Raw genomic sequence first — 18437 nt, 5'->3', positions numbered from 1 at the left:
TTTTCCTTGCATCATGCTTAGCCAATAATGTTGAGGGGTCTGTTGTGCACATCTCAGCTGGCAGACATTTAAAAAGGAGACAGTCCGGCGCTGCAGCATTTTGTATTGAAACTCCAGCCGCTTTCTATGGAATCGTTAACGACTCCAGACTCCCACCAACGCGCGCCCCGTCTGCAGTACCACAGTCTCCACCATTAGCTGCCTATTGCCTCGGGAGATTTCATAAAAACACCCACCACAGATAATTTCATTTGCGGCTACTTGGAGCTTTTGACAGGTGAGTGAAGTGAAGTTCAACGCGTAACATCTGAGAAAGTATGTGCGTAACACTTGGGCATGTTATCGAATTAGGTTCCTTATCATGTCACACGTGGTATGTATGCCTATTCTGTCGTTAGAATACATATCTCAATGATTGTTGTAGACTATTGTAAATATACATGTGAAATTAAATGATTACTTTCATGCATAAAGATAGTTTTTCTTTATTCGGTTTTACTCAATGGCTTTCGCCTTATAACTATACCGCAAAATCCATAAAATATACATTTGTATTCTGATAGCTCTTATCTTCTTTCTGGTTTGACGATTGAGTTGGGTAATGTGGACTATATTGTGCATGTAAAAACAAGAAAATAAATATGTTAATTAAAGGCAATGTTTAATGTTTCTATTCCTCTTAAATCGCAAGTTATGTGTAATGTTTCGTGAGGCAGACGAGAAAGTCCATGCATTAATTACGCAGCGTAAATCTGGGTTGTTGTTAACAACAAATATTAAAATGCTAGGCTATGGATGATGATTCAACCTTCACGTATCTTTCCTGTTCAAGGATGGCCAGATCGGCGCGTATCCTCTGTGGCATGGTTTTCGTCCTTGGGCTGCTGTCATCTCCAGTGGATTCCAAACGGATCAGGGGCTCCCAAGGCGCCATCCCTCATCCTGACAAAAACAACCCAAACGAATCGGAGCAGCAACCACAGACACCGCAGGCGGGCTCTGGTTCCCGAGGGCGGGGAAAGAGCTCTGCTGCACCGGCTGAGGAGGTGCTGGAGTCCAGCCAAGAAGCGTTGCATGTCACCGAGCGCCGCTATCTGAAACGCGACTGGTGCAAGACCCAGCCACTCAAACAGACCATCCACGAGGAGGGCTGCATCAGCCGCACCATCATTAACAGGTTCTGCTACGGACAGTGTAATTCTTTTTACATCCCCAGACATGTCCGCAGGGAAGAGGGAGCCTTCCAGTCTTGTTCATTCTGCAAGCCGAAACGATTTACAACCATGACCTACACTTTGAACTGCCCGGACCAGCAGCCACCCACCAAGAAGAAGCGCATCCAGCGCGTAAAGCAGTGCCGCTGCATCTCCATAGAATTGGACTAGCCATGTGGTGTGATTGACCGGGATGCAGCCAATAAGTCTGCTCATCAAACCGCTATTGGATTGCTCACATGAACGAAAAAACCCATATGACTGACTGGGAGCATATTTCCCTCTTCCAAATATGGGAAAATGTTCAATCTGCAAGGAAAGTAATAAATTAAAAACATGTGCATCCCATGTTATATATAGGCTTGTGTAGATAGGCCTATACGTGGGCATACTATTTTGCAAACAAAGCCTGCTGTACCATATATTTTATGTGTTAAATGTTGTATTAATCAAATTCCAATAGCAGCCTGTGGCAAGCAACGTTTCATGGTATAATAACATGGAATGAACACAACAAGCTGCCGATTGACTTGTAACCAAGCGCACGGCTTTTCCAACCTCCGCAAATAGGACTGCAGAACCGTTTCACAGAGGATGTTTACACTCTTTTGGACAGAAACATCCTTAGGCAATCACAACAAATGTCAATGGAAGGGAATATGACGGACAATGCATTTAAATAATGGTTGAAGACTAGTTTCCACTATGTGGAATTTGAAGATAAGTGACGACTATTTAATGTGGCAAGAATGCTCCACTGATTTGTGACTCCAATGTTCAATATAGCCTAGTGGAGAAAAGATAGCTTTTGTAAAGTATGCTAGGCCTATACCTATGTTCCACGCTATAAATCGAAACAAACAAAATGTTTGTATTAGTTTGACATTTAAATAAAAATGGTCGATGTTCACTGAATGTATAAAGCATTATGAACACCTGCTCTTTCCATGACATACTGAAGCTATGATCCCTTATTGATGTCACTTGTTAAATCCACTTCAATCAGTGTAGATGAAGGGGAGGAGACAGTTTAAAGAAGGATTTTTAAGCCTTGAGACAATTGTGTTTGTTTGCCATTCACAAACTATTTGGGTGCCTTTGAACAGGGTATGGAGGTGACAGGGGCACCGGTTTGTTTCAAGAACTGCAAAGCTGCTGGGGTTTTCACGCTCAACAGTTTCCCGTGTGTATCAAGAATGGTCCACCACCCAAAGGACATCCAGCCAACTTGACACAACTGTGGGAAGAATTTGAGGGGGATGGGGTGCAACTCAATATTAGGAAGGTGTTTTTAAAGTTTTGTACACTCCGTGTACATAATTGTTTATAATGCTATAGATGGAAGCCTTTCTTTTAGATTTAAAATGTTATTCATACACCAATTGTACATGCAACCGGTTTGATAATTATATCAAAGCAAGTGATCCACAAAACAAAATAAACAGTTATTGACATTGATGCAGTGTTCACTGAACGTGCTTGTTTTTTGTTCACATTCTTTGTCTGAAAGTTGCAGTAAATTAACGGCAAAGACTCCCGATTTCATACAGAACATTTTATGCATCAGGTTAACCCGAAACACCAAATAAAAGCATCCTCTCCAGCGATGGGGTTATTTCCTTGTTGCTTGGAGCCAACCTCTTGCTGGGACCTTTATACGTTCCTTAGACCCGTGGACAGCTTACATTTCGTCGTAAAACGAATATAATTTATGAGGAAAGACCACAAGAAACGCAATTACATGTCAGGCACAACAACCTTCTCAATAACCCCATTGAAACGATGTTATCAGAGTTTACAATTGCCTCTACCTCGGCTCACAGCCACAGGCCCATGTCTTTCTGTGGACAATCTGACGCTAAACCGGGCTATGACGAATTTGTAAAACCATTGCTGCATTACTATTTTTTGTTCAGACAGTGTACTGTAGATGGTTCTCTACACGGTTCTCTAAAAAGAAATACATCAATCAATAGCCCTTCGCTAAAAATGTAATACCGAGCCGAGTTTTCTTCATCAAATCTTTATTGTCCAGTTGTTTAAGCCTCGTGCGCATTTGGCAAATGGTAATTTGCCACCCCATGCGTAAAAAATACATCTGCTTGGAAATGCAAGGTTTTAGGCTAAGAACATATCAGTTGCCTCGCTTTTCTTCGATTTAGCCTTGCCATGCCTTCACTGTACTTAATGTAGTGCAGAATAATCAAGTTTGCGGCCAATTGTAGGCAAACACACAAGTCATGTTTTCAGGGAAATTGATTGTTTCTATCCATTTCTATCCATTTAACTTAGGTCTACTTCCCATTATTATCGCGCTTTCTAACACGTTTCAATTATTCATTCATAATGAAAATATGCATTTTGAGAGGAACAGGTGCAATTTAATAAATAATGGAGCATAAATTAATCATATACATTAATGAAACAATTTGGCTACTTGAGTCATTGTAATGAACATATTTTCACCTTTATTTAGTTACTGCATCATTACTGAGCCTGAATGTTAAGCCTACTAGGGAGTGCTGAAAGTAGAGAAACAATTGACAAGGATGCTTTAAAAGTTAATTTCCATAGCTGCAAAGTTCCTCATCTATAGACTTCAGTTAAGACTTTGGTGACTGAAATGTTGTGATGTGTGTCGTGTCTGTCATCTATTTCTTTGACCTAGCGCAAATGATTTATTTTACGATAAACATGTAAAAAAACGTGGAAACATATATCGGCCTGTAACTAAATGAACCAATTTACATTATAGATAGGCCTTCATAATATTTAACTTCTAGCCTACTAATTTGGTTTTGAAAAAAGTGTAAAGTAAACAGACAATTTGCAATTGTAAGATTGTGAAAACTCTTCATGCAAAATAATGGCACATTCAATGATTATGAAACAACGATGTTATTTTTTACACTCAATGGGTTCTAACAGGGGTGAAGTATACACATGGATTGATATGAGTAATCGTTTCTATTTTTTAAACAAAGTAAATATGTTCTTGATTTAAATAAATCAAAAGGCAATATATTTAGCCAAATTATACTCTCCCTATCAGTTTGGATCAGGTATGAAACAAGATCATTTGGGGTAAATTAATAAGGCTCTACTTAATATGTCACATCCAAATTAAACTAAACACATCTTTCACCTGACTACTGAGCCATTCATGTATCCTCCTCAAGCTAAGGGTAGGAAACAATTAATACACAAAAATACAGCCCCAAAGAGGCTGTATTTTTTACAGTTAATGTTTTGGCATAAAATAAATCTTTCACATTTAGAGTTTTCCAAAACAACGTTTAAATCTTCCAGAGTTAAATGACAAATATTTTGTTAAATAAATATAATATAGTTTTCTCTAAAAACTCGAAATGGATGATGCAATTTTCATTACAACATTAATTCATAAATGTTCTTATCATAGCACGCAAGCCATAGAATTGCATAGGAGTTTAAACTGAGGTGTAAAAAAAGTGCAATACATTTTGATTAAGTACCATTCTGAGAAGAACAGGGGATGTAGCTTAGCTACTAAATACAGCTGATGCAAGAAGGAAAGTGCTTAGAATTGTGACATACATATGTCATGAACGACATTCATTGGGAACAACTAACGATTCTATCATATACACTTAAAAAATGTGTCAGGGCAGCCATACTCAGAAGACCTGTTGCTTTTCTCAGCGTAGCTTATAGCAGGGTTGTTTGTTCATCTCAGAGCGTGATGTCTGACTCGGGGGATGAGAGCAAAGCATTGCTGCCAAGGTCTGGCATTCTCTGGCTATCACCCAGGAGGGGTCAGTCTGGTGCAGTGAGAAAGTTAACACCGTTACATCCAGTTTCTACCTTCTGACCAGGACCCACACCGCTATGCCTTCAACAGGACTCGCAGTCCAATAAAGACCACTGATTCTCTTCATAATACAACATCAGGTCAAACGTTTCAGTCTCTGCTCATATGAAAACAAACGCCATGTGAAAGGCATTCACAAGACACACTTCCAAAAATGGGCCACAGCAGATGAATAGCTATTCTCCACACGATAGCATTGTACATTGCTTTCATATTCTGAATCATTGTTAGAATAACAACTCCTGAATGTCTTACTCATTCAATGGTAATAGTTTCTCTGAGTGAACATCACCTGGTAGCCATATCTGCGGACATAGCCCAACAACAATGAGGCCTCCTCCTTATTTTGGATGTATTTATTGTGTTTGTATAACCTAGCTACAATGCATTGGATTATGTCATCAAGATGTGTGATGCTGTCCTTAAAGAAACCCAGACTGGGGAATGAATGTAGGTCCTCAGCTCCAGCAGGCCTAGGAAGCCTAGTGGTCAGGGGTCAGGAGGCCTACCTAGACTTAGCAGTCGGCATATCTACAGCAGGGTGTCAGGCAGACAGGTTCCTATTTCCCATGGTGTAAGTGGTCTGGATGGTAGTCCTAGGGATACACAGTGATGGAAGCCACACAAGGTGCCTCTCATCTGGGAACGAGGTTGAGGTGAAAGAGGGGTGCCCCATGGAGAGTGGTGGAGATGGTCCAGTCAGTAGGGATGGTAGAATTGGCCGTAGTAGAGAGGTCCACAGCGTGGGGGCACGGAGGGCTATATGAGGTATGTTGTTGGGTAAGAGGCAGGTGGTGAAGGCGAGAAGTTGTGAAGCCAGCAGACTTTCCCCATCTGCCATCTCTCTCCACTTCCTCTCTCCACTCTGTCCTTCATTGGTCATCCTCTTCAGCTGGAGGACACGCTGGCTTCCTTCTGACGCAGTCTCTCTTTCTATTGACAGAGGAGAAAAAGGGATAGCTGAGATTTAAAACATTTGATATGATCCACCATGATCGACTGTGTTAGTAGCCAAGGTAATAGCAACCATGTTACTGATCAAAATATTTGAGGGAGGTTGAAGGGAGTCCAGTTCTTACCAGACTGTTGGCATTGATCTTCTTGGTTTCCACCCTCTTCTCAGCAGTGATCTTTTTCATGTTCTCCTGCGCTTCCTTCAGCCTGGAAGAAAGAGCAAACATCAACCTAACATTAACCTATCTAGGTTCAAATAACCTTTGATAATAGTGCATAAACCATAACAGCTCCCTCAAATTTGTACATTGTGTCACATATCTGACCATGTGGCACAACACTGTCATGTCATGTGTAAGACAGAAAACCTCTTGATGTCTGTTAATAACAATGGCGTACATGAGTTAGTTCGCTAACAGCGGCCTCAGTCCCTCCAGAAGTTATTTGTACTGTAATAGCAGCATTTTACCTTTATTTAACTAGGCAAGTCAGTTAAGAACAAATTCTTATTTTCAATGACGGCCTAGGAACAGTGGGTTAACTGCCTGTCCAGGGGCATAATGACAGATTTGTACCTTGTCAGCTCGGGGGTTTGAACTTGCAACCTTCCGGTTACTAGTCCAACACTCTAACCACTAGGCTACCCTATCCACCCTGGGCACTATTGTATGTGGCACAGCGAAGCACCGCCGCAACATGTTATATTTTACCGCGAACACTGCATGTAAGCATGGCACAGAGAGTCCTCATCCTCCCTCACAGCCCCACTCTGTTCTGTTGAGCCTTCTGGAGTTAGCAGGTAGTGAAGCCCACCACTTAAAGCAGGGAGAATGACAGTGGGCCAATGAGATAATGAGCTAGACTTAAAAACACTTGGGTTTTATGGGTGTGCAAACCGTATTTCAAATAAAGTTAATTGTACATAAGCACAATCAGCTGTGTGTAATACGGGACATGATTGCCTAGTAAACAATTAAGAGAGCACATGGATCCATGGAATGGCTGGGAGAGCATTACCTCTGTCCATAACTCACCAGTTCAAAGATAGCTGCCCTGCTTTACTGTATGTATGGTGACTGTATGTGTGCATGTCTCCATGTGCAGTGCTGCATGTCTCCATATGCAGTAAGCCTGAAGCTCTGTGGACTGGTCAGATCATGACAATGTTTAACAGTCCTCCCAGAACACACAGTCTTTAACGAGCCTCTGTCCCCTGCCAGTAAAGCCAGGAGGACTCCAGGTGAGCTGCTGTCCAGCAGTTGGACTCCCATCCGACACCACGCCTCGGGTCAGATGAAACACCGTAAATCCAGCCCCAGGCTTTGACTCTGTACCAGGCCCTGGTCCCGGCCTGCCTACCTTCTCTTTGATGCCCCTGTGCTTTAATAAGAACTGGTAAAAGCATCTCCACTACACACTTTCTACAGAATTTATAATGCCCTGTTGGGGTGTTTTGTACCACACATAAATGTGATGGACATCAACAATCTGCTACGTGTTAATAAAGATGGGTAAGAAAAGAGTGACTAAAGGTCCTGTTCAACATATTTAAAGTGTGCAGAATGAACTTTGACCCAGTCACACACAAAATCCCCCTTTTATGTCATCAAAAAAAGAACACTCAGGCTTCTAGAAATAGATACAGTTGGAAAGGAGCTGTAGAACTGTCCCCTTCATCACAAGCTGTGTGATTTAATATGATCTCTGATGCAGGTCTGGATTCTTCCACTCACCTCTCCTTGGAGATGTTCTTACACTCCCGTTTCCACGTGTTCTTGAAGTCACTGCAGAACTCATACCAGAGCATGAAGACGTAACCAGGGGCCACCTCCTTCTCCCCAGACTTTGGCTTGAGCCCAAAGTAGCCCACCATGTCCAGGAAGCTGTGTGGGAGAAACAGAGGGAAGAAGAGAGAGGGAAGAGAGATAGAGTGAGAGGACATCCTGCTGGGTCACAGGGGAGCGACGGTAACGGAGGTCCCGTTATCACATTGACCTCTACTACAGCCTGAAGGGGAACAGTGCCAGGGGATCTAGCCAAGATCTGGCTGACACACACACACACGTTGTTTCGATCCAGGAACAATAGTTATTGGCAGACAATATGCAAGATGATCACAGGAACGTGTAAATGTTACATCAAAACACAGCATGTTGCTGGCACGCACGCACACACACACACACACACACACACACACACACACACACACACACACACACACACACACACACACACACACACACACACACACACACACACACACACACACACACACACACACACACACACACACGTTTGTAACGTTCATCATCCTGCACTCTGAGACATGCTTGACGCAAATATGTTGTGGATTAGGTCTTCAAATCCACAAATAGAAGGGAGAACTACTTGAAGAGATTCAAGATTCTCAGTCTTTATGAGAAGAGAATCCACAACCCTGTGTATGGCAGATCCTCAGACTAATTCAATTGTAACCAAATCTAAATTCTTCACAAGGCTCTCAGCAGTGCTCACAGGGCTTGAAAAGCAGCCTGCTGCTCCGGGGTTTTCTCTAACCCAAACATTAAAGGCATTTTCTAGGCCTGTCTGTCACACGCTTGATATAGAGGAGTCATGATTCAGGAGATGTTCCCAGATTGACACAGAGGTTTTGACCTCCAGATGGTAGGTGGCTGTTGCGACGCTAATGTAAGACATGTTGGGCGGGGATTGTTGGGGGCCGGGGCAATGTGCGCGGCAGACGGCTGCTCCCAATTCCTCAGATAACTGTCATGTGCTCCTCCTCCGATGGTGCAGTATATCATCCTCGCCTTGCCTCGCTCTACAACCAGAACAGACCAGGCCAGCAGAACCCAGGAGGAACACAACAGAGAGAGGACAGCCGGGAATCAATTCTGGAAGCCTTTGTAGACCCGACCAGCACGGTCCAGCGTGATTAACTAGGCCGCTTTTGTATTGGCTCCTTCCCTGACCCTGGGTCAGGTGTCAGAGCTCACACAAATCACACACAGTCGGTAGTGTGGTGAGCTAAGCTCTTTCCCTTTCGTTTTCTTCCTCTTTCTCTCACACACACACACACACACATTAACACAAAGATACACACACACACACGCACATGCACATGCACAGGACACACCCGCCCACTCCAAGTCCTACAAACACATATCACGTACTTCTGGAGGGCTACGACGCAACTACCATGAGACGGTTTATTACTGTACCTATGTCCAGCATTCCTCACTGACGGCTGTAAAATAGGCCAGTTAAAAAAGCCTGGGAAACCGGGTATATCAAGAGGATATTTGGACCACTAAAACATTCCATACAAAAACAGATTAGAACAGTAAACACACTTTTGTGATCATCTGTTGTTTCTTTAACAGAGATAAGACATCTTCAATATACTTTGGATAGCGGAAGTTGGGACAGTTCAAATATCCCTCCAGCGAATCACCCCGTAACCACATACGTATGTAAGCAGCACACACGCTGCAGTCGTGTCATATGAAATTGAGCATGATGAGGGAGGAGGAACTGTAATGGTCCATTAACTGTGGACGTACCAGGAAACCTCAGGGAAACTGAGAAATAAAAATAACAAATTAGTATTGCGTGTTCTGGAGAGGACCTCATTACTCACTGCATAGGATGCCCAGGAAAACTATAACAAACCCCAAAACTGATGTCATAAACTGTGTATCATATCAGCTTCCCATAAAGTATTTTTACCAACCAAGTATCCAAATTCACTACAACCTATTTAGTCCTATGATGGTTGTTGTCTTGAGGCCACATGGACCATAACAAACAACCGCAATCCCATTCCTTGACGGGTTGGCCCAGTGTTGGCCCAGTGTTGGCCCAGTGTTGGCCCAGGGTTGGCCCAGGGTTGGCCCAGGGTTGGCCCAGGGTTGGCCCAGGGTTGGCCCAGGGTTGGCCCAGCGTTTCAGTAGCTAGCTGTGGTGATGTCTATGAGCCTTATTAACACGGGGCCCTAATGTGAGGGTCGGGGCCCACCCAGGGCCCAAAGAACACACAGCACACACACACTATAGCACACACACCACAGCACACACACACCACGGCCCACTGCCCATATTCATCACCAGCGTGTCACTTTTATGAGGTGCGTCCCTGGGAACCTGAGAGCCCCCCCCCCCCAGCGCCAGGCAGCCCCCGGCCTCGTTTAGGTGAAATTAAAGGAAAACTTCATTAAAGGCTGGGGGCTGTTAGCCGCGGGACCCTTTTGATCAATATCCCCAAGTTCAACATCTTCATTACATTGGTGTCAGTCACACAGCCGCAGACAGAGATATCACAATACCACCAGGAGAGGGAGAGGGAAAGGGAGAGAGAGAGGGATAGTGGAAAGAGAGAGGGAGAGGGGACAGAGCGAGTGAGAGGAGTGAAGGAGACAGAGAGAGAGATGGAGAGACCCATGCATACCCAAGCTGAGTGCTTCTCTTGGCTTGAAATGGAAACATGAAACAGGGACGTTTGGAAACTTTCTCCTTTATGTGCTTTTCATGATTTATGTTGGAATTGGGAGAGTTATGATTTAAAGCAAACAATTCTGGTCTCTATCTAAACAAGTAAAAATATTTTTTTGTTTGCTCTTTCTAGTGTGTTTTTCCGATATGACATTTTCCAGATATGGTTTCGCTCTGACACTCGTTAAACGTCTGCCAGTTGACCATATCTCCATAAATCAGATGGGCCGCTTCTTACAGTGACTCTTGAAGTTTGCAATACCACACACGGAAGATAAGGCTTGACAACAACTGGAGTGGAGTGAGCACAGTGTGTGTATGTAAAAGTATCGGTGCGGGAGCAGTGTGTGTATAGGGAGGTGTATGTGAGTTTGGTGTGTCTACATAGGCAGCCATTCCTGTCTCGGGGCCAGTCTACAGTGGGCCAGGTTATGACCTGGGTTTTCTGCTACAAGACTGAAGAGCCTGGATACCGCAAGGCCCCAGTACTGAAGCCTCTGTCTTATCACAATCCGTATCTGATTACTACAGACAGCTTTACAAATTACCTGCATTACTTTTATCTGATGTAAGCCATGTTAGCTATGTGAAACATGTTAAATAACCATCATGCCCTCATGAAATCCACCATCCATTATACTTGGCTGGGTTCCCTTCTGAATGTCGAAAGGTCTTATAAAAGCCAACATTAGAGTATTCCAGAGGTATGCAACCAGCCAGGTCAGAAAATAAAGAACTCCTCTGTTACACAGATGACATGTTGTTTGGTCTAAGACCTCTAGGTAAATCGTGTTGTGTTATCATATTAGAATGGATAGAGACGATTCATACCTTTTCTGTGCTGCATTGAGCCTGTCATCCTCAGCAGTGTGGTCCTTTTGAGCTGGAAAAGACAAAAAACAACATGGAGTAAACAAACCTATGTGAGGCAGTATTCGTTGAGGCATTGAGGTCAAAGTACATACAGTAGTGGGGATAGATATTTCCAATGGGAGGGAAACTGAGGTACAACAATGAGACTCCATACAGTTCCACTGATACAGGGTCACACTGGGTGGAGCCCAGGTGGGGACACTGTGGGAACAGACCTTTCCTCTCCCAGGGGGAGGAATGAGTGTCAGGGTGGAGGGTCACCAGGTTGACATGTCTAGGGTGAAAGAGCATGTGATAGAGGTGTCTGTGCATTTCACTGAGATTGATTGTAAGAGGTAAGATATTTGTGTCAGTTGGTAGAGCATGGCGCTTGCAACGGCAGGATAGTTAGTGGGTTTGATTCCCAGGACCACCCATACATAAAATGCACGCAGTATATATATATATATATGTACAGTACCAGTCAAAAGTTTGGACACACCTACTCATTCAAGGGTTTTTCTTTATTTTTACTTTTTTTCTACATTGTATAATAATAGTGAAGACATCAGAACTATGAAATAACACATATGGAATCATGTAGTAACCAAAAGTGTTAAACAAATTAAAATATATTTTAGATTCTTCAAAGTAGCCACCCTTTGCCTTGATGACAGCTTTACACACTCTTGGCATTCTCTCAAACCACTGCAGGAGGTAGTCAGCTGGAATGCATTTCAATTAGCAGGTGTGCCTTGTAAAAAGTCAATTTGTGGAATTTCTTTCCTTATTAATGCGTTTGAGCCAATCAGTTGTGCTGTGACAAGTTAGGGGTGGTATACAGAAGATAGCCCTATTTGGTAAAATACCAAGTTCATATTATGTCAAGAACATATAAGCAAAGAGAAACAACAGTCCATCATTACTTTAAGACACGAAGGTCAGTCAATTCCCAAAATTTTCTAACTTTTAAAGTTTCTTCAAGTGCAGTTGCAAAAACGATCAAACGCTATGATGAAACTGACTCTCATGAGGACCGCCACAGGAAAGGAAGACCCAGAGTTACCTCTATTGTAGAGGATAAGTTCATTAGAGTTAGTTGCACCTCAGATTGCAGCCCAAATAAATGCTTCACAGAGTTCAAGTAATAGACACATCTCAACATCAACTGTTCAGAGGAGACTGCGTGAATCAGGCCTTCATGGTCGAATTGTTGCAAAGAAACCACTACTTAAGGACACCAATAAAAAGAAGACACTTGCTTTGGCCAAGAAACACGAGCAATAGACATTAGACCGGTGGAAATCTGTCCTTTGGTCTGATGAGTCCAAATTTGAGATTTTTGGTTCCAACTGCCATGTCTTTGTGAGTAGCAGAGTAGGTAAACGGATGATCTCCGCACATGTGGTTCCCACCATGAAGCATGGAGGAGGAGGTGTGATGGTGCTTTGCTAGTGACACTGTCGGTGATTTATTTAGAATTCAAGGCACACTTAACCAGCATGGCTACCACAGCATTCTGCATCTGGTTTGTGCTTAGTGGGACTGTCATTTGTTTTTCAACAGGACAATGACCCAACACACCTCCAGGCTGTGTAAGGGCTATTTGACCAAGAAGGATATTGATGGAGTGCTGCATCAGATGAACTGGCCTCAAAAATCACCCGACCTCAACCCAATTGAGATGGTTTGGGATAAGTTGGATGGCAGAGTAGAGGAAAAGCAGTTAACAAGTGCTCAGCATATGTGGGAACTCCTTCAAGACTTTTGGAAAAGCATTCCAGGTTATGCTGGTTGAGAGAATACCAAGAGTGCGCCAAGCTGTCATCAAGGCAAAAGGGTGGCTAATTTGAAGAATCTCAAATAGAAATATATTTCGATTTGTTTAACACTTTTTTGGTTACTACATGATTCCATATGTGTTACTTCATAATTATGTCTTCACTATTATTCTACAATCTAGAAAATAGTAAAAATAAAGAAAAACCCTTGAATGAGTAGGTGTCCAGACTTTTAACTGATACTGTACAGTATATATATATATACGCGGAGCAGGGGCACAGGCAGCACAGAGCTGGGCTGAGGAGTGAGTGTATGAGGCTCGGGAACTGGAGGCTCCTGTGTACTCCTGCCATGTAAAAGTGTCTAAATGCAAGGCAGATGTGTGCGGCCGGCTAGGGCGAGGTGCAAGAATTTATCTAGGGCCAGAGAGTGCCTGTGATCTCAGATTTATTGCATTTTTCCAGATTCATCCTTTTTACAATGATGGGGGACCTTTCCCACTTGAAGATTTAAGAGGGGGAGGTCTCCCAAAAATTGTTCAAAGGCAGGTTTGCGGGTCTTTTGGGAGAGGGTGAGCTTAAGCTGCTACCACCCCATTTTTTTTTTTTTACATTAGCAGGCTGATTGTCTGAGATAAACCTAATGAAAGGAAGGGGTGGCCATGGCTGGGGTGGGGGAGGAGGGGGGAGAGTCATGACCAATGGCGTTAGTCACAGCGGGGGGGTCGAGCTGGCGCCTGGGGTCCTCTCTGGTATGGTTCTGTGTGGAGGTGGCACCAGGCTGGCCGGCGCTCTGAGAGAGAGTGGTCCACGGAGAGAGAGAGAGAGAGAGAGATAGCGAGAGAAAGAGAGAGAGAAAGAAAGAGAGCGAGAGACAGGGAGAGAGAGAGCGAGAGAGAGCGAGAGAGAGAGCGAGAGTGAGTGAGTGAGTGAGAAAGAGGATGTGTGAAGTTTCTCTTTCTCCGCTACCTGTGTAAACATGAAACCAGTAGTGGCTAACTAGAAAGTTATGAGACACGCATGTTGAGAGGGACAATAAATTAGGCCTTTAAAACTCTGACACGCTTTTCCAAACCACTGGTTTACCAAGCATTCAGATAACGAAGGGCTAGGGAACTACATATCCAGTATAAGCTGTGTTAAGGACCTGGAAGCTTTCTGTGAAAGAAAATTACACAATCTTTACTGCATCGGTGACTACAGCTCCACTGCTATACATTTTTTTTAATGTATGTATAGCTGAAGTCGGAAGTTTACATACACCTTAGCCAAATACATTTAAACTCAGTTTTCACAATTTAACTTGGGTCAAATGTTTTGGGTAGACTTCCACAAACTTCCCACAGTAAGTTGGGTGAATTTTGGCCCATTCCTCCTGACAGAGCTGGTGTAACTGAGTCAGGTTTGTAGGCATCCTTGCTTGCAAACACTTTTTCTGTTCTGCCCACAAATGTTCTATGGGATTGAGGTCAGGGCTTTGTGATGGCCACTCCAATACCTTGACTTTGCTGTCCTTAAGCCATTTTGCCACAACTTTGTAAGTATGCTTGGGGTCATTGTCCATTTGGAAAAAAAATTTGCAACCAAGCTTTAACTTCCTGACTGATGTCTTGAGATGTTGCTTTAATATATCCACATAATTTTCCTGCCTCATAATGCCATCTATTTTGTGAAGTGCACTAGTCCCTCCTGCAGCAAAGCACCCCCACAACATGATGCTGCCACCCCCGTGCTTCACGGTTGGGATGGTGTTCTTCGGCTTGCAAGCCTCCCCCTTTTTCCTCCAAACATAACGATGGTCATTATGGCCAAACAGTTCTATTTTTGTTTCATCAGACCAGAGGACATTTCTCCAAAAAGTATGATCTTTGTCCCTGTGTGCAGTTGCAAACTGTAGTCTGTCTTTTTTATGGCGGTTTTGGAGCAGTGGCTTCTTCCCTGCGGTGCGGCCTTTCAGGTTATATAGGAATCATTTTACTGTGGATATAGAAACTTTTGTATCTGTTTCCTCCAGCATCTTTACAAGGTCCTTTGCTGTTGTTCTGGGATTGATTTGCACTTTTCGCACCAAAGTATGTTCATCTCTAGGAGACAGAACGCGTCTCCTTCCTGAGCGGTATGACGGCTGTGTGGTCCCATGGTGTTTATACTTGCGTACTATTGTTTGTACAGATGAACGTGGTACCTTCAGGCGTTTGAAAATTGCTCTCAAGGATGAACCAGACTTGTGGAGGTCTACAATTGTTTTTCTGAGGTCTTGGCTGATTTCTTTTGATTTTCCCATGATGTCAAGCAAAGAGGCACTGAGTTTGAAGGTAGGCCTTGAAATATATCCACAAGTACACCTCCAATTGACTCAAATGATGTCAATTAGCCTATTAGAACCTTCTAAAGCCATGACATCATTTTCTGGAACTTTCCAAACTGTTTAAAGACACAGTCAACTTAGTGTACATAAACTTCTGACCCACTGGACTTGTGACACAGTGAATTATAAACTAAATAATCTGTCTGTAAACAATTGTTGGAAAAATGACGTGTGTCATGCACAAAGTAGATGTCCTAACCGAGTTGCCAAAACTATAGTTTGTTAACAAAAAATGTGTGGAGTGGTTGACAAAATCGTTTAATGACTCCAACCTAAGGGTATGTAAACTTTCCACTTCAACTGTATCTCATTTCCATACATACTCAATCAAACATCAAAAGGTGTATGTGTGAACATTAGTGTGTGTGTCTGTGTCGATAAATCTCTCGTTCTCGGAAACGATAAATATACCTTGTTCCTTGCCAGCCTCAATCTTTGAACTTTGTTAAGCTGTGCTGGTGTTCATATTGTTGTCCTATCAAGAGGGAGCCTCCAGCCTCTTATTACCATGGCACAAACAAATATACAGGTTTTCAAAGCCTCTGCCCAAGACAATTGATTGCCAACACAGTGAAGACGTCAGGGTTGTGCAAATATGAACTAGATGTTTATGGCCATGATAGTCTGGTGGGGAAAGGCTGGGAACTTGGCCTGGTGGAAACCAGTGTACAATGGGATCTTTAGTGAAGGACTGACCCTACTCTTTGCAGGACAGTATATGATATTGACCAAGAATACAGATAGAGATTTGACACACTGGAATGTTAAAAGCAATAAACATTCTAGATCATTCTAGAATACTAAAATTTGAGTGCCTTGCGGTCAGATGACAAGCAGTTGCCATACCAAGCGTGATGCAGCCAGTCAAGATGCTCCCAACTGTGCAACTGTGGAACTTTTTGAGGATCTGAGGGCCCATGCCAAACCTTTTCAGCCTCTTGAGGGGGAAGAGGCGTTGTCGGGCCCTGTTCACGACCAGTGGCGTAACGTACTTAAGTAAAAATACTTTGTAGTTTTGGGGGGTATCTGTACTTTACTATTTATACTGAACAAAAATATAAATGCAACATGCAACAATTTCAAAGATTTTACTGAGGTACAGTTTAAAGAAAATTAGTCAATTGAAATAAATTCTTTAGACCCTAATTTATGGATTTCACATGACAGGGAATACAAATATGCATCTGTTGGTCACAGATAACTTTATAAAAGGTAGGGGCCTGGATCAGAAAACCAGTCAGTATTTGTTGTGACCACCATTTTTCTCATGCTGCACTGCATCTCCTTCACATAGAGTTGATGAGGCTGTTGATCGTGGCCTGTGGAATGTTGTCCCTCTTCTCTTCAATGGCTGTGTGAAGTTGCTGGATATTGGCAGGAACTGGAACACGCTGTCGTACACGTCGATCCAGAGCATCGCAAACTCAATGGGTGACATGTCTGGTGTCTGGTGAGTATGCAGGCCATGGAAGATCATTTTCAACTTTCAGGAATTCCAGATCGTTGCGACATGGGTCCGTGCATTATCATGCTGGAACATGAGGTGATGGTGGCGAATGAATGACACGGAAATGGTCCTCAGAATCTCGTCATGGTATCTCTGTGCATTCAAATTGGCATTGATAAAATGCAATTGTTTTTGTTGTCAGTAGCTTATGTCTGTGTAACGAATGTGAAACGGATAGCTTAGTTAGCGGTGGTGCGCGCTAAATAGCGTTTCAATCGGTGACGTCACTCGCTCTGAGACCTTGAAGTAGTAGTTCCCCTTTCTCTGCAAGGGCCGCGGCTTTGTGGAGCGATGGGTAACGATACTTTGAGGGTGACTGTTGTTGATGTGTGCTTGGTTCGTGCCCGGGTATGGGCGAGGGGACGGTCTAAAGTTATGCCGTTACATCTGCCCATACAATAACCGACATACAAAAACTGACGTTGGAGGCGATTTATGGTAAAGAAATTAACATTAAATTCTCTGGCAACAGCTCTGGTGGATATTTCTGCAGTCAGCATGCCAATTGGGAACTCTCTCAAAACTTGAGACATTCGTGGCATTGTGTTGAGTGATCAAACTGCACATTTTAGAGGGGCCTTTTATTGTCCCCAGAACAAGGTGCACCTGTGTAATGATCATGCTGCTTAATCACCTTGTTGATATGCCACACCTGTCAGGTGGATGGATTGTCTTGGCAAAGTAGAAATGCTCACTAACAGGGATGTAAACAAATTTGTAAACAAAATCTGAGAGTAATTAGCTTTTTGTTCGTATGGAATATTTTTGGGATCTTTTATGTCAGCTCATGAAACATGGGACCAAGACTTTACATGTTTAGTTCATATTTTTGTTCAGTGTATATTTTTGACAACTTACTTCTAATTCACTACATTCCTAAATACTTTTTACTCCATACATTTTCCCTGACACCCGAAAGTGCTCGTTACATTTTGAATATTTAACAGGACAGAAATATGGTCCAATTCACGCACTTATCAAGAGAACATCGCTGGTCATTCCTACTGCCTCTGATCTGGTGGACGCACTAAACACACATGCTTCGTTTGTAAATGATGTCTGACTGTTGGAGTATGCCCCTGGCAGTGGTAGAAAAAGTAATAAATTGTCATACTTGAGTAAAAGTAAAAACCCCTTTATTGAAACTGACTAAACTAAAAGTAAAAATCTAATAGTATCTGGTTTTAAAAGTACTTAAGTAGAGTGGTGGAAAAGTACTCAATTGTCATACTTGAGTAAAAGTTAAAAGTTAAACGAAATGATATAAATATATATATTTTAAAAATATGTATTTATTTAACCTTTCTTGAACTCGGCAAGTCAGTTAAGAGCAAATTCTTATTTACAATGACAGCCTACACGGACGACACTGGGCCAATTGTGCTCTGCCCTAATGTACTCCCAATCACAGCCGGACGTGA

At 42.9% G+C, this 18437-nt stretch overlaps 2 protein-coding genes across 4 annotated transcripts in view; one reads left to right on the top strand and one right to left on the bottom strand.

Annotated features, from left to right (window-relative positions):
• Window positions 1–54: 54 nt before the first annotated feature.
• On the top strand, window positions 55–2162 carry grem1b (gremlin 1b). Its single transcript, XM_021574441.2, has 2 exons — window positions 55–277; window positions 833–2162. Exon 2 carries the CDS (start codon window positions 834–836, stop codon window positions 1383–1385), a length of 552 nt encoding a protein of 183 aa, XP_021430116.1. The 5' UTR covers window positions 55–277; window position 833; the 3' UTR covers window positions 1386–2162.
• A 1416-nt stretch (window positions 2163–3578) lies between these two features.
• LOC110497955 (formin) overlaps window positions 3579–18437 on the bottom strand; it is a 61611-nt gene continuing 46752 nt past the window's right edge. For 2 of the 3 annotated variants that reach the window (XR_005037748.1, XM_036954900.1), the window contains exons 14-17: window positions 11340–11391; window positions 7752–7901; window positions 6144–6225; window positions 3579–5997 (exon numbers count right to left, since the gene is read on the bottom strand). Coding sequence is in view for 2 of the 3 variants with exons in the window: in XM_036954900.1 (XP_036810795.1) it covers window positions 5953–5997; window positions 6144–6225; window positions 7752–7901; window positions 11340–11391 (329 nt within the window). In the remaining variant the exon portion in view is untranslated. Of the gene's footprint in view, window positions 5998–6143; window positions 6226–7751; window positions 7902–11339; window positions 11392–13357; window positions 13935–18437 lie in introns of those variants that run through there. The other variant, XM_036954901.1, reaches the window with a different exon arrangement.

This window comes from Oncorhynchus mykiss, chromosome 19 (assembly GCF_013265735.2).
Source record: "Oncorhynchus mykiss isolate Arlee chromosome 19, USDA_OmykA_1.1, whole genome shotgun sequence".
Taxonomy (NCBI): Eukaryota; Metazoa; Chordata; class Actinopteri; order Salmoniformes; family Salmonidae; genus Oncorhynchus; species Oncorhynchus mykiss.
Note: the sequence above shows the minus strand (reverse complement) of the source record. Positions and strands in the feature narration are given on the sequence as shown.